At 44.3% G+C, this 15,357-nt stretch overlaps 1 protein-coding gene across 1 annotated transcript in view; it reads right to left on the bottom strand.

Annotated features, from left to right (window-relative positions):
* galnt9 (polypeptide N-acetylgalactosaminyltransferase 9) overlaps positions 1-15,357 on the bottom strand; it is a 145,187-nt gene that overhangs the window by 114,408 nt on the left and 15,422 nt on the right. Inside the window, exon 2 of the mRNA XM_023979384.1 lies at positions 10,546-10,729. Within this exon, the coding sequence (XP_023835152.1) occupies positions 10,546-10,729 (184 nt within the window). The remainder of the gene's footprint in view (positions 1-10,545; positions 10,730-15,357) is intronic.

The raw sequence follows: 15,357 nt of genomic DNA on the forward strand, positions 1-15,357 counted from the left end.
TTCATTAAACCTGCTACGCCAAACTTTGTCGTTTTAGTTCTAACCTTTAACGTAAATCATCCTAACCTTTGTTGTTAGTTCTCCTAACCACCAACGTAAATTTTCCCAGTATATTCTCCTTTGTTGTTACAACGCAACAAGCAGCCTGGTCTCAGAGACATACGTATAATACTCTACGTCCGCCGGGTGGTTGTTATCCTTGATGATCTTTTTGACCTTCCTGTGACATCGGGTACTGTAGGTGTCCTGGAGGGCAGGTAGTTTGCCCCTGGTGATGCGTTGCGCAGACCGCGGTACAATTGCCATACCAGGCGGTGATACAGCCCGACAGGATGCTCTCGATTGTGCAGCTGTAAAAGTTTGTGAGTGTTTTAGATGACAAGCCAAATTTCTTCAGCCTCCTGAGGTTGAAGAGGCGCTGTTCCGCCTTCTTCACACCACTGTCTGTGTGAGAGGACCATTTCAGTTTGTCTGTGATGTGTATGCCAAGGAACTTAACTTTCCACCTTCTCCACTACTGTCCCTTTGATGTGGATAGGGGGGTGCTCCCTCTGCTGTTTCCTGAAGTCCACGATCATCTCCTTTGTTTTGTTGACGTTGAGTGAGAGGTTATTTTCCTGACACCACACTCCGAGGGCCCTCACCTCCTCCCTTTAGGCCGTCTCGTCGTTGTTGGTAATCAGGCCTACCACTGTAGTGTCGTCTGCAAACTTGATGATTGAGTTGGAAGCGTGCATGGCCACAGTCATGGGTGAACAGGGAGTACAGGAGAGGGCTGTGAAAGCACCATCGTCGGGCCCCAGTGTTGAAGATCAGCGGGGTGGAGATGTTGTTTCCTACCTTCACCACCTGGGGGCAGCCTGTCAGAAAGTCKAAGACCCAGTTGCAGAGGGCGGGATCGAGACCCAGGGTCTCCAGCTTAATGACGCGTTTGAAGGGTACTATGTTGTTACAGTAAATGCTGAGCTGTAGTCAATGAACAGCATTCTTACATAGGTATTCCTCTTGTCCAGATGGGATAGGGAAGTGTGCAGTGTGATGGCGATTGCATCGTCAGTGGACCTATCAGGTAGGTTGGAGGTGATATGGTCCTTGACTAGTCTCTCAAAGCACTTCATGATGACAGAAGTGAGTGCAATGGTCGCGATAGTCATTTAGTTCAGTTACCTTAGCTTTCTTGGGAACAGGAACAATGGTGGCCATCTTAAAGCATGTGGGGACAACAGACTGGGATAGGGATTGCTCTGAGGACGCGGCTAAGGATGCCATCTGGGCCAGCAGCCTTGCGAGGGTTAACACGTTTAAATGTTTTACTCATGCTGGCCACGGAGAAGGAGAGCCCACAGATTTTGGTAGCGGGTCATGTCAGTGGCACTGTATTGTCCTCAAAGCGAGCGAAGAAGTTGTTTAATTTGTCTGGGAGCAAGACGTATGTGTCCGCGACGGGGCTGGTTTTCTTTTTGTAATCCGTAATTTACTGTAGACCCTGCCACATACCTCTCGTGTCTGAGCCGTTGAATTGCGACTCTACTTTGTCTCTATAGTGACGCTTTGCTTGTTTGATTGCCTTGCGGGGGGAATAGCTGCACAGTGTATATTCGGTCGTGTTTCCGGTCGCGTTGCCATGATTAAAAGTGGTGGTTCGCGCTTTCAGTTTTGCGCGAATGCTGCCATCAATCCACGATTTCTGGTTAGGYAAGGTTTTAATGGTCACAGAGGGAAAGACATCTCTGATGCTCTTGCTAATAAACTCGCTCACAGAGTCAGCGTATACATCAATGTTATTGTCTGAGGCCATGAGCCATGTTTCCATGAAACAGAGAATGTTACATTCTCTGATGTATCTCGGGAAGGCAARTAGTGCACTAATGTCATCCACCTTGTTATCTAGAGATTGGACATTGGCGAGTAATATGCTTGGAAGCGGTGGATGGTGTGCTCTCCTTCTGAGTCTGACCAGTATGCTATTGCACGACTAACGTAACATAATATATCATTCAAAATGGAGGGAACAATATATGTATAAAATCCTACAAATTGCCCTGAGACCAGGTTAGCTTATCTGGTGAGATAACAGGGCATCCTGGCTCTGTGCATTCTGGCATTTGAAGTGCTGACGTTGAAAAGCATGAGTTCAGGTGTAGTGACACATAAAAGCGCCGTGCGCACTGAGTCAGGGTTGTGTGCCTAGTGACAGTGGGGTTGTCCGGGAGGGAATGTGTGTATGTGTGTGGCTGCGTGTGTGTGTGCACCAGATGGAACTCAGCATGGCTGCGTTCTGTCCTCTCTACCGATTGAAGCTTGTGGGGATTGTGCAGTCAGTCAGTGCTACCAATGACGTCTCAATGCACCAGAGTCCTGTGTGTGTGTGTGTGTGTGTGTGTGTGTGTGTGTGTGTGTGTGTGTTGTGTGTGTGTGTGTTGGTGTGTGTGTGTGTGTGTGTGTGTGTGTGTGTGTGTGTGTGTGTTGTGTGTGTGTGTGTGTGTGTGTGTGTGTGTGTGTGTGTGTGTGTGTGTGTGTGTGTGTGTGTGTGTGTGTGTGTGTGTGTGTTTGACTGTGGTGAAATTGACAATGATATGGTGAGGAGAGACTGTCAGGGTGTTTATACATGGTAAATTATACCATTAAATGATCTGATATATAACATTATATTATACCGTTAAATTAGAATCTGAAGCTGTTGTCTAAATAGGTCATACTATAAATCAGGGGTTCCAAACTTTTTTGGCCCGGCGACCCCATTTTGATAACAAAAGAAATGTGTGACCCCACCATGTAAAAAAGTGATGTAATGTTTTAATTGGGGCTATAACAGTCTATTACAAAGCAGTCTGACAGTAGTTTTGACAGTATTTCAATCTGAAGTAAGTATGGTTTGAAGTGACTGAAATGCATCAGGAAGGTATTGGAAAGTTTAGAAGATCATCAGGCAATAATTTTGTATGATCTTCTGTATAGAAAAGAACATCATCATCGTCGTCTGATTTAGTGCCTGGTCTTGTCCACTCTGTTCTAATGAGGCTTGTGGGTATTGTAGAGGGAAACAGAAGACACATACATGCTCTTGAGAGTCTTATCTTTCAATGATGGGGTCATAATATTTTGTAGCTTAAACCATTAAAAAGATAGAGACACATTTGTAGGAAGACAACAGAAACATCTGTTTTTACAACTGGATCTAGCGGCTGCCGGAGGTTACTGACGTAACCCCGGTTCTATGAACCAAGCACATTTTTAAAAATGTATTTAAGAGCTTCTCTCACGACCCCATTTTCAAATCAGGCGACCCATCATGGGGTCCTTCCTTTTCTCTCTCTTCAAGTTTCTTTTATTCTCTGTGACAGCTTTTCTACTGCCTCTTTCAATCAGCCATACAGGCATTATAAACACAAGTCATATCTGGCAATGAATAKAGGTGAATCTTTGTGCAATGGATTTTCTTTAGTGGGGACACAACCACAAGCTGACAACRATACCAAACCGAATGAGGTATGTTTTATTTGGGCTTAGTTCGATTTTTCATGCCTAGTTGTTAGCCAGCATATGTTTAATAGTTTCCATAATAATGACAGACAGAAGGAGATGGGGCAATGCACCAGATCACTTCAATTGAGTTGTGTCTATGGCCAAATTCAGTGTCGAGGTTGTTAAGTGATATTGTAGTTCCAATGCCCTAGTTACTGAGTCCAATTTAGGCCATCGTTCAACCTTAAATGTGTACCTGTCTGCAGCAACGGGGAGGCTTGTTGGTCCATAACAGGATGAGCGATCGACTCATCTGTTTGTAATGAAACTAAACTCACTGGCAGGCTCTCATAATTTGACCTGGAACGAGCTGTGACAGAAACAGAGCGGCAGATTAAGACTTATTCCCATCACACTCCCTCCTCGGCCTGCGACACTGTGCCGGCCGGGCCGACCCGTCTGGTTTTCACAGCCATGTTATTCGCTATGAAATTTCACATTAACCTGAGATAACCTGTGCTGCACAGGAAATGTGAAAGCAACTCTCCCCCTATAGAAAGTCTGTTCTCAGAAAGACAATTGTTTACCTTGTCATTTCGCTGCCCTGTTGAGGAGATAAACTCAGCTTTCGGGGGAGAAACATACAAGCTGAAAGCATTTTACTTACCATTGACCACCGCGGTGACCTTGCGATCCCATTCCCAGGTATCGGAGGCTTAAGAAATGAGGTAGCGCACATCCACGTGCCCTTCCTGTTGATTTATAGTCTAGTTATAGTCTCCTAGTCACAGATACTGAAGAAGGACATGTCTTTGGGGAACCAACCACATCTGTTGCATTGCTTTGATAAATGTACCAACATTGATCTCAATGAATACTGGAGCAATCAAATCAAATCAAATTGTATGTCACATGCGCTGAATACAACAGGTGTAGACCTTACAGTGAAATGCTTACTTACAAGCCTTTAACCAACAATGCAGTTAAGAAAAATAAGTGTTAAGTAAAAAATAGATTTWAAATAAAAGTAACGTAATAACGTAAGGTAATTACATACATTAAATAAAAGTAACAAATAATGAAAGAGCAGCAGTAAAATAACAATAGCGAAGCATATACAAGGGGTACCGGTATAGAGTCAATGTGTGGGGGAACCGGTTAGTTGACGTAATTYAGGTAATATGTACATGTTGGTAGAGTTAAAGTCACTATGCATAGACAAGAAACAGAAKGTAGCAGCAGCATAAAATAAGGGGGGAGGGGCAATGCAAAAAGTCTGGATAGTCATTTGACTAGCTGTTCAGGAGTCTTATGGCTTGGGGGTAGAAGCTGTTAAGGAGCCCTTTGGACCTAGACGTGGCGCTCCGGTACTGCGTGCCGTGCGGTTGCAGAGAGAACAGTCTATGACCAGGGTGGCTGGAGTCTTTGACAATTGTTAGGGCCTTCTTCTGACACCGCCTGGTATAAAGGTCCTGGATGGCAGGAAGCTTGGCCCCAGTGATGTACTGGGCTGTATGCACTACCCTCTGTAGTGCCTTTGCGATCGGAGGCCGAGCAGTTGCCATACCAGGCAGTGATGCAACCAGTCAGGATGCTCTCGATGGTGCAGCTGTAGAACATTTTGAGGATCTGAGAACCCATGCCAAATCTTTTCAGTCTCCTGAATAGGCTTTGTCGTGACCTCTTCACGACTGTCTTGGGGTGTTAGGACCATGATAGTTTGTTGGTGATCTCTCAACCTGCTCCACTACAGCCCCGTCGATGTTAATGCGGGTGTGCTCGGTTCTCCTTTCCCTGTAGTTCACAATCATCTCCTTTGTCTTGATCACATTGAGGGAGAGGTTGTTGTCCTGTCACCACACGGCCACGTCTTTGACCTCCTCCCTATAGGCTGTCTCATCGTTGTCGGTGATCAGGCCTACCACTGTTGTGTCATCGGCAAACTGTTGTGTCATCGGCAAACTTAATGATGGTGTTGCAGTCGTGCCTGGCCATGCAGTCATGAGTGAACAGGGAGTACAGGAGGGGACAGAGCACACACCCCTGAGGGGCCKCCGTGTTGAGGATCAGCGTGGCAAAATCTACCCTTACCACCTGGAGGCGGCATGTCAGGAAGTCCAGGATCCAGTTGAAGAGGGGGGTGGGTCATTAGCTTAGTGATGATCTTTGAGGGGGCTATGGTGTTGAACGCTGAGCTGTAGTCAATGCGTTCTGCATTCTCACATAGGCGTTCCTTTTGTCCAGGTGGGAAAGGGCAGTGTAGAGTGCAATAGAGATTGCATCATCTGTGGATCTGTTGGAYAGGTATGCAAATTGGAGTGGGTCTAGGGTTTCTGGGATAATGGTATTGATGTGAGCCATGACCAGCCTTTCAAAGCACTTCATGGCTACAGACGTGAGTACTAAGGGTCGGTAGCCATTTAGGCAGGTTACCTTAGTGTTCTTGGGAACAGGGACTATGGTGGTCTGCTTGAAACATGTTGGTATTACAGACTCAGTCACGGACAGGTTGAAAATATCAGTGAAGACACTTGCCAGTTGGTCAGGGCATGCTCGGAATACACGTCCTGGTAATCCGTCTGGCCCTGCGGCCTTGTGAATGTTGACCTGTTTAAATGTCAGACGGAGACAGAGGGGATGAGGAGTGAGGATGTAGAGATCATTCAATCACATCGACTACAGAGAGCGTGATCACACAGTCGTCCAGAACAGCTGATGCTCTCATGCATGTTTCAGTGTTACTTGCCTCGAAGCGAGCATAGAAGTTATTTAGCTCATCTGGTAGGCTTGTGTCACTGGGCAGCTCGCGGCTGTGCTTCCCTTTGTAGTCTGTAATAGTTTGCAAGCCCTGCTACATCCAACAAGTGTCGGAGCCAGTGTAGTATTCAATCTTTGTCGTGTATTGATGCTTTGCCTGTTTGATGGTTCCAGTCACTGGCTTTATCAATAAATGCATCGATGACGTCGTCCCGACAGTGACTGTACGTACATACCCCAACCTGAATCCATGGATTACAGGCAACATCCACACTGAGCTGAAGGGTAGAGCAGCCGCTGTCAAGGAGCGGGACTCTAACCCGGAAGCTTATAAGAAATCCCGCTATTCCTCAATGCCATCGGAAGAATCCCAGAACATATTCCAGTCTGTGCTAGCAAAACAGTCCTGTAGCTCAGCATCTGCTTCATCTGACCAATTTTTTATAGACCGAATCACTGGTGCTTCCTGCTTTAGTTTTTGCTTGTAAGCAGGAATCAGGAGGATAGAATTATGGTCAGATCTGCCAAATGGAGGGTGAGGGAGAGCTTTGTACACGTCTCTGCGTGTGTAGTAAAGGTGGTCTAGATTTTTTCCCCCCTCTGGCTGCACATTTAACATGCTGGTAGAAATAAGGTAAAACAGATTTAAGTTTCCCAGCATTAAAGTCCCCTGTCACTAGGCATGCCGCCTCTGGATGAGCATTTTCCTGTTTGCTTATGGCCWTARYCAGCTCATTGAATGCGGTCCTAGTGCAATCATCGGTTTGTGGTGGTAAATAGACAGCTACGAAGAATATAGATAAAAACGTTCCTGGTAAATAGTGTGGTCTACGGCTTATCTTGAGATACAGTACCTCAGGCGAGCAAAACCTTGAGACCAGCTGTTCTATCCAACCGAAAAAAGTTTAAAACCCGCCAGCTGTATGTTATTCATGACGTCGTTCAGCCACGACCCGGTGAAACATTAGATATTACAGTTTTTAATGTCCCGTTGGTAGGATATACTGTACATGCTCGAAGTTTGTCTATTTTATTGTCCAAAGATTGTACTTTGGCTAATAGGACCGATGGTAAAGGCAGATTAGCCACTCGCCTTACAAGGCACCCAGACCTACATCCCCGATATCTCCGTCTCTTTCTCCTGCAAATACCTAGGATGAGGGCATTGTCAAATGTGTAAAGTAAATCCTTAGCATCCGACTCGTTAAAGAAAAAACCTTCGGTACCGGGTGAGTAATCGCTGTCCTGATATCTAGAAGCTCTTTTCGGTCATACGAGACGGTGGCAGAAACATTATGTACAAAAMAAGTTACAAATAACGTAAAAATACACACAAAATAGCACAATTGGTTAGGGGACCGTAAAACGGCAGCCATCTCCTCCGGCGCCATTATTGCCCAATCCAGGTGTGAAAATCAATATCGTGACATGTCTTGATTACAAATGATACAGATTAATTGAAATAGAAAATATTGTATAATGTCTCATTTGGAATGATCAGGGGGTCAAGAGGGAAACTAGAGAGCAACAGAGAGCTAACAGTAAGGAAATTGCATTTTCATATTGACTGTGAGGTATAGGCTAGAAATGTTTTTCATTTTCTTTCTCATTCATACGCTATTCTTTTCTGCCCTCTGTGAAGCTCAGGTGCTAGCTAGTACATTGCGGTCCCCTGTGGCTCAGTTGGTAGAGCATGGCACTTGCAACGCCAGGGTTGTGGGTTTGATTCCCACGGGGAGACCAGTACGAATGAAAATGTATGCACTCACTACTGTAAGTCACACTGGATAAGTGTCTACTAAATGATGTAAATCTTATTTACCATCCTTCTTTAAGACTTATTATCGAAGCATTGTGCTACAGGCCACCCAGCAGCTCCTGGTTGGGATAATAAAGCCTCTAGTTAACTTCCTCTGGATCACCATTAGAAAATGTCACAGCTGGAAGGATTTCCATCATAAAGCTCATACCACTGAATAGAGATAATAGGGTTTGTCCCTGGAAATGGTCGCTCTTGATAAATCCTAATTTGACCATGAGCTGTTAGTGGTATGTAATTAATATGAATAGATCGGCGGTAGGTCTTAAAATCCTACAAAAGGAGAAAATCTAGATCACATCCAATGGATACAGAGACGGAGGGGATGAGGAGTGAGGATGTAGAGATCGTTCAATCATCCCCCCAGCCTCCCTGTGGTCATCAAACACCTCTCTGCTCAATGACTCCTGTGCAATTACGGTACTAGATCAGAGGTGTCTTGTGTTAGCCTTTCCACACTCTCCTACAGACCCCAATCCTACACTGTGTTGGGCTAGGGTATTTTCTTTTCACATTGTTCTTTCGAGCAATGTTTCAGAAACCAAGGGGAATGCATAAGCAGGTCAATGCAGTACAGATGGGCTTGGCTTGGATCAGTAGGGTGGAAATGGTATCAGTGTATTGACGGTGTGTCTTACATTGTTTCTGCACAGCTCAATTCAGTCCAATCTGCAATGCCATAAACTCACATAATATGAAAATAGCCCTAACCCAGGTTTTGATTACAATTAAAGTACTTGTCTTGTTTCGCTCAGTAGACATCTTGCTACTTGTCTAATTAACTACCCCAACAAGGTCATTCAGGGACAATGTTTGTTTTAATTTAATTCCAGCCGTGGTCCAATATAATTTTTTTAACCTCCTGTTTCAGGAAGTGATGTCACTGAGTAATGCCCCTATGTATAGGACCTTCCACTCCGACCTGGGATATGGATGCCTGATGAAGACCTAAGGGTCGAAACGTTGTAAATAAGTATCACCTGGGAGCGTAAGCAGCAGTGTGCGACGTTTTCCTTTCTGTTTTCCATGGGTTTTCCTACAGCTCCATCACCTGCGGAAACTACCTGGATGTGCCGATGTTCTTCAGCTTTTGTACCAATATTATGCAGCACCGTAAGACAAGAATACTTTAAGCTAAACATATTGATTTCCTTTATGCATATGAGGCTCACTGTATCTTTATCAAACAGTGTGTTTACAGTATGGCTATTATGAACTGCTTTGCTTTTGGGAGGGTTTCACCCTCTGGAATGATCTGTTTACATCTCAATATGGGCTACCTTGCTGAGCATAGGTTTGTTAACGGAAGAGTGAACAATTGTGTTAATTTAAAATAGAGGCAGGTCGTTCAGTACTAATGCCAGGACAGATACACACAAACATGCACACCATTGCACACGCGCACACACACGCACAGACACAGACACAGACACACACAGACACAGCCACACAGCAGGGACCTGCATGTATCATTATTTCCACAGGGTATACATAACGTAGAGCCGAGTGTCAAAACACAGGACTGACTGCATCTATCACTAGAGAGTAAACAACAACATGGAGATAACCGGTTTAGCCAAACCACTAACACTGACTTTCTGTAGACATCAAACCACTAACACTGACTTCCTGTAGACATTATCAAACCGCTAACACTGACTTCTTGTAGACCTTATATCAAACCACTAACACTGACTTCCTGTAGACATTATCAAACCGCTAACACTGACTTCCTGTAGACATTATCCTCTTCATAAAGAACCATTTCCTAAAATCCTATTTTCCACCAAGCAGTTTTCAGCTGGTATTATTAATGAGTAACTTTTCTTTTCACTCTCTCTCCTTTCGTTGATTTTTCAGCGTGAAAGAAAGGGATAGGGTAGAACAAAGCGGTTTGCATTAAGTGAATTGTTATCGCTGGCAAAGCCCAAAGAAGGCTCTGGCTGTCAGATTTCCTCCCTGAGTCTCTCTCTGTCTGTTTTTGTTCTTTGACACAGGCTGATCTAAACGCCAGTGGCAGGCCTTATTATCCGCTCCCAGTCATTGTATCGGAGATGTAGTCCTACATTCTAAATATGAAATTCATTTTAAAAAGACCATTAATATTCCCAATGGGGTATCCACGGTTTATTTTATAAGAAATACTGCTGGACTTCTTTCTTTTACTGCATTATGAACTAGCCTGCTGCCCCACTATCAACATCATCTCTTACTGTCTGGCACAATGTATTTCATGTAAGGCTTACTCGTGTTTTATGCAATTTCCTTTGTATGCCGCCGGTCCTGTCTGTGCTTTGAGCTGCCCTGGATGCTGATGCAGCCTGCAGTGGCCTAGCTAGGGAGACAAACCTAAACTGCACTATTTACTTTATTGAAACTCTGTTGTCTGTTTCACTTATACTTCTCTGAAATAATAAATACACTCAGTTTGCTCCTCTATTCACGCACCTTAGTTAGAGAACGATGTAAATAAAACATAAATAAATGAATAAAATGAATCCTACTTTTTGGGTCTGTAGTCGGGGATGCTGCGGTCCAGGGAGATGCGGTCACTGAGCTGGGCGTTGTAGCCATAGTCCTCGTACTTCCCCTCCCCGTCAACATGGCTGTCGTCCCCCAGAGTAGCAGCTGCTCCTCCCTGGCCCAGACCTCCAGGCCCCTCCACCAGCCCCATGGGCTTAGCCAGACCTGCAGAACACACACACACACAAAGGCACATGCAGGCACACACGCCGACGCATCAGACATGAATGTGCACACACACACACACACACACACACACACACACACACACACACACACACACACACACACCACACACACACACACACACACAACACACACACACACACACACACACACACACACACACACACACACACACACACACACACACACACACACAAGGGTGACAGAGAGAGAGACAATGATAGGTGAGAGAAGAGGCCATGCAGAGGGACAGCTGATTGACATTCATGGGCTGTGAGGATCATAGAGGGTGACAGCCCTTAGATTCGGCAAGGCTCTTCTGTAGGACATCATTACTCTGTCTGTCTATGGAGGTGCTGCAAATACCAACCTGGACATGGATTTCTCAAGATGACAGAGCAGAGCAAGGAACAGAGAAGAAGCAGTGGTAGTGCAAGACATAGAGATACATACAGTATAATGTTTCGATTAACATTTTTATGGCACACGTATTAAATTACAGATGTGTACATTGCCATGGAATTGATAATTGTACAGGATATCAGGTCTAAAACCACTGTTGGAATTATCCTTATTTGGAGAAGAACAGAAGATAATCTTTCGGTTAACCTAATTACAATTAAAACTAGCTGCCAGTGATTTTAGTGCAGGAAAATTGAAATCCGTTTTACCTCATTTCTACCAGCATGTCACCTGTGCAACAAGAGGGAATAAAACTCGAGATCACCTTTGCTCAACACACAGAGATGCATACAAAGCTCTCCCCTGGCCTACATTTGGAAAATCGGACCATAACTCTATCCTCAAACAGTGTACCAGTGCCGCGCTCAATATGGAAGTGGTCCGATGAAGTGGATGCTAAACTACTGTTATGCTAGCACAGACTGGAATATGTTCCGGGATTCATCCGATGGCATTGAGGAGTTTACCACATCAGTCACTGGCGTCATTAATAAGTGCATCAACAACGTTGTCCCCACAGTGACCAACCAGAAGCCATGGATTACAGGCAACATCCGCACTGAGCTAAAGGTTAGAGCTGCCGCTTTCAAGGAGTAGGACACTAATCCGAACACTTATAAGAAATCCTGCTACACCCTCCGACGAACCATCAAAGAGGCGAAGTGTCAATAAAGGACTAAAATCGAATCCTACCAGCTCTGACGCTTGCTGCATGTGGCAGGGCTTGCAAACTATCACGGATTACAAATGGAAAGCAAAGAGCTGCCTGGTAACACGAGCCTACCGGACGAGCTAAATGCCTTCAATGCTCGTTTCGAGGCAAGAAATACTGAACACTGCATGAGAACACCAGCTGTTCCGGACTACTGTACAGTTGTAACGAGTACTTGTCGGGTCCAAGTGCCGCTGCCGAAGCAACCTGGGGATGCCCCAGCCGCTTCGTCAGGCTCCCGCACCTCAGCTGTCTCTACACATTCCCGCGCCTTAGCAAAAGCGACTGGCCCGGTCCTGGTCCTTGGGACCATCCCTCTGGTCGGCGTCATCTGGCTGCTGGAGCCGCGCTTCAYGGAGGGGGTATTGTCACGTTTACTCCTGCTCCCCCTCTCCGGAACGCGATGTCACCAGTTGTCACATCATTACGTACACCTGCCACCATCGTTACACGCACCTGCACCTCATGACACTCATCTGGACTCCATCACCTTCCTGATTACATCCGCTATATCTTTCACTCCCTTTGGTTCTTTCCCAGGAGTTATTGACTCTGTTCTTGTTTCATGTCTGTACGCTTTCGTGTGTTTCTTGTTTTGTACTATGTTCTATTTATTATAAAATTTGCACTCCCTGTACTTGCTTCCCGACTCCCAGCGTACACATTACAACAGTGCATTCGGAAAGTATTCAGACCCCTTGACTTWTTCAACATTTTGTTATGTTACAGCATTATTCTAAAATGGATTAAATAGTTGCTTCCCTCATCAATCAACACACAATACCCCGCAATGACAAAGCAAATCTGTTTTTTTAGACATTTTTGCACATTTATTTGGAATAAAAACCGGATATATCACATTTACATGAGTATTCAGACACTTTACTCGGTACTGTGTTGAAGCACCTTTGGCAGCAATTACAGCTTTGAGTCTTCTTGGGTATGACACTACAAGCTTGGCACACCTGTATTTGGGGGGCCAATCAAGGACATTGAGACGTGTCCCGATATCACGATCGTCATAATGATTGGACCAAGGCGCAGCGTGCGTAGAATTCCACATGTTTAATAAATAATAAACTCACCAAACAAAAKAGAAGAAAAAACGAAACGTGACATTCTGGGCTGCTCACAGGCAGCTACACAAAAACAAGATCCCACAAACTAAAGGTGGAAAAAGGGCTGCCTAAGTATGATCCCCAATCAGAGAACCATACCCGGCCAACAACGAAATAGAAAAACTAGAATGCCCACCCAAATCACACCCTGACCTAACCAAATAGAGAATAAAAAGGCTCTCTAAGGTCAGGGTATGACACCCCAAGCCCATCCTGCGTTATCTTGAGTGTGTGCTTAGGGTTGTTGTCCTGTTGGAAGATGAAAATTCACCCCAGTCTGAGGTCCTGAGCGCTCTGAAGCAGGTTTTCATCAAGGATCTCTCTGTACTTTGCTCCGTTCATCTTTCCGTCGATCCTGAGCAGTCTCCCAGTCCCTGCCGCTGAAAAACATCCTCACAACATGATGCTGCCATGACCATGCTTCACCATAGGAATGGTTCCAGGTCTCCTCCAGACTTGACACTTGGCATTCAGGCTAAAGAGTTCAATCTTGGTTTCATCAGYCCAGAGAAWCTTCTTTCTTATGGTCTGTGAGTCCTTTCGGTAGGGCTGTGGCAGTCACAAATTTTTGTCAGCTGGTGATTGTCAAGCAAATAACTGTCGGTCTCTCAGTAATTAAAAGTTAATTAACATCAACACATTTAGCATCTCCTGGCTTCCACACATAGCCTAAAAGCCACTGATGTAGACCTTTGTACCATCTACATTTTAAAAAGTCTAATAAATCCATGTAATATAGCCTGCGCCTTCACAATAAATCCATTATTTATTTTAGACAGGTCTAAAGAAGCATGATATGAAGAAAATGTAGTCTATTTTAGAAGAACAGAATAGCATACTCTGAGTTGTCCTTATTTTATGTCCTGATCTGGCTATGCCATATGGCTGTGGACTACACGAGTTCATTTAGTCGACAAGTTTGCTTAGAATTCCGTGGCATTTTATAGTATGAAGAATACAATTGAACAAAGCTGAATAAAATAGAAAGGACATTTTCTCCAAACGATTTGAGGGGGTGCACACATATGGCTATTCTGTGTTGAGCGGTTAACAAAGAAATAGGTATTTCTATATGCTTAATTTAGAGTTATTCATGTAACTTTAATTGTTCTACAAACGTTGGTCTACATGTTTTGATTTTTAATACATTGTAAGGCTGCATGATGCGAATCTTATGAAGATTTGAAAAAAGTTGTTTGAAAGGCATGAAATCTGCTTAGTTTTATGCGCAGGCTGTACACACTACATCAGTAACTCATTCCCAATTTGACAAGCATTTGATAATTCCTAGAATTTCACGGTGGCATACCCTCTGTGTGACCGTAATGCACCCTAAAAAAATCCAGGCTTTTTGCGGCCACTCTCCCTGAGTGCTGAGCCCCCCGAATCAGCTCTGACTCACATGGCTCTCCATCACATGATCAATTCTTTCTCACAGGCTACAAGTGAAGACAGACACACCGGGGACGCAACTGCGCGGGTCCTTATCCAATTCCGAGGTGCATATTGAAGATATTGGAAGAACTGTCCACATTTACTTTTCGTCAGCCTACAAGATGAGAAGGCCTAACGTACAGCAAAAGCACTAGCCTATGTCAATCTACTATCCCCCATAGATAGATCCCAAATTAATACAACCACTAGCATCAGCAAAACATTTTTTACTCAATGTGGCTGACGCAACAGATCAGAACGTTTAGCAGCAATGCAGCAATGCACACGTGGTAGTAGGCTATAAGCGCAAACGTTCCATTAGCAGAAAACACCAGTATCAAAAGTGACCGCAAATGCAATTATGCATGTAATGCTTTTATTATAAAAGTGCATTTTATATGTGAAAATGATCTTCCCCAAACTTGAAACTCATGCGCTGCTTATGTATGCCAGTTAGGCTCTACACCTCTTGTAAAGCTGATTAATGTGCTTAATTTTAAGAAGTTATTTGGCAACTTTAGTTGTAATACAAACCTTATCAAAACACAGAGCTAGGCTACATGAGGTGTGCGACTATGATTAGAAAAAGTCGCAAAAAAAGGCACTGTTTTTTTATGCTGGGCATCATTCACAAGTGATAATATACAGTTGAAGTCGGAAGTTTACATACACCTTAGCCAAATACATTTAAACTCAGTTTTTCACAATTCCTGACATTTAATCCGAGTAACAATTCTCTGTCATTAGGTCAGTTAGGATCACAACTTTATTTTAAGAATGTGAAATGTCAGAATAATAGTAGAGAGAATGATTTATTTCAGCTTCTATTTCTTTCATCACATTCCCCGTGGGTCAGAAGGGTTGGGATGTTGTTCTTCAGC

The sequence above is a fragment of the Salvelinus sp. IW2-2015 genome, linkage group LG33 (assembly GCF_002910315.2).
Source record: "Salvelinus sp. IW2-2015 linkage group LG33, ASM291031v2, whole genome shotgun sequence".
NCBI classification, from domain to species: domain Eukaryota; kingdom Metazoa; phylum Chordata; class Actinopteri; order Salmoniformes; family Salmonidae; genus Salvelinus; species Salvelinus sp. IW2-2015.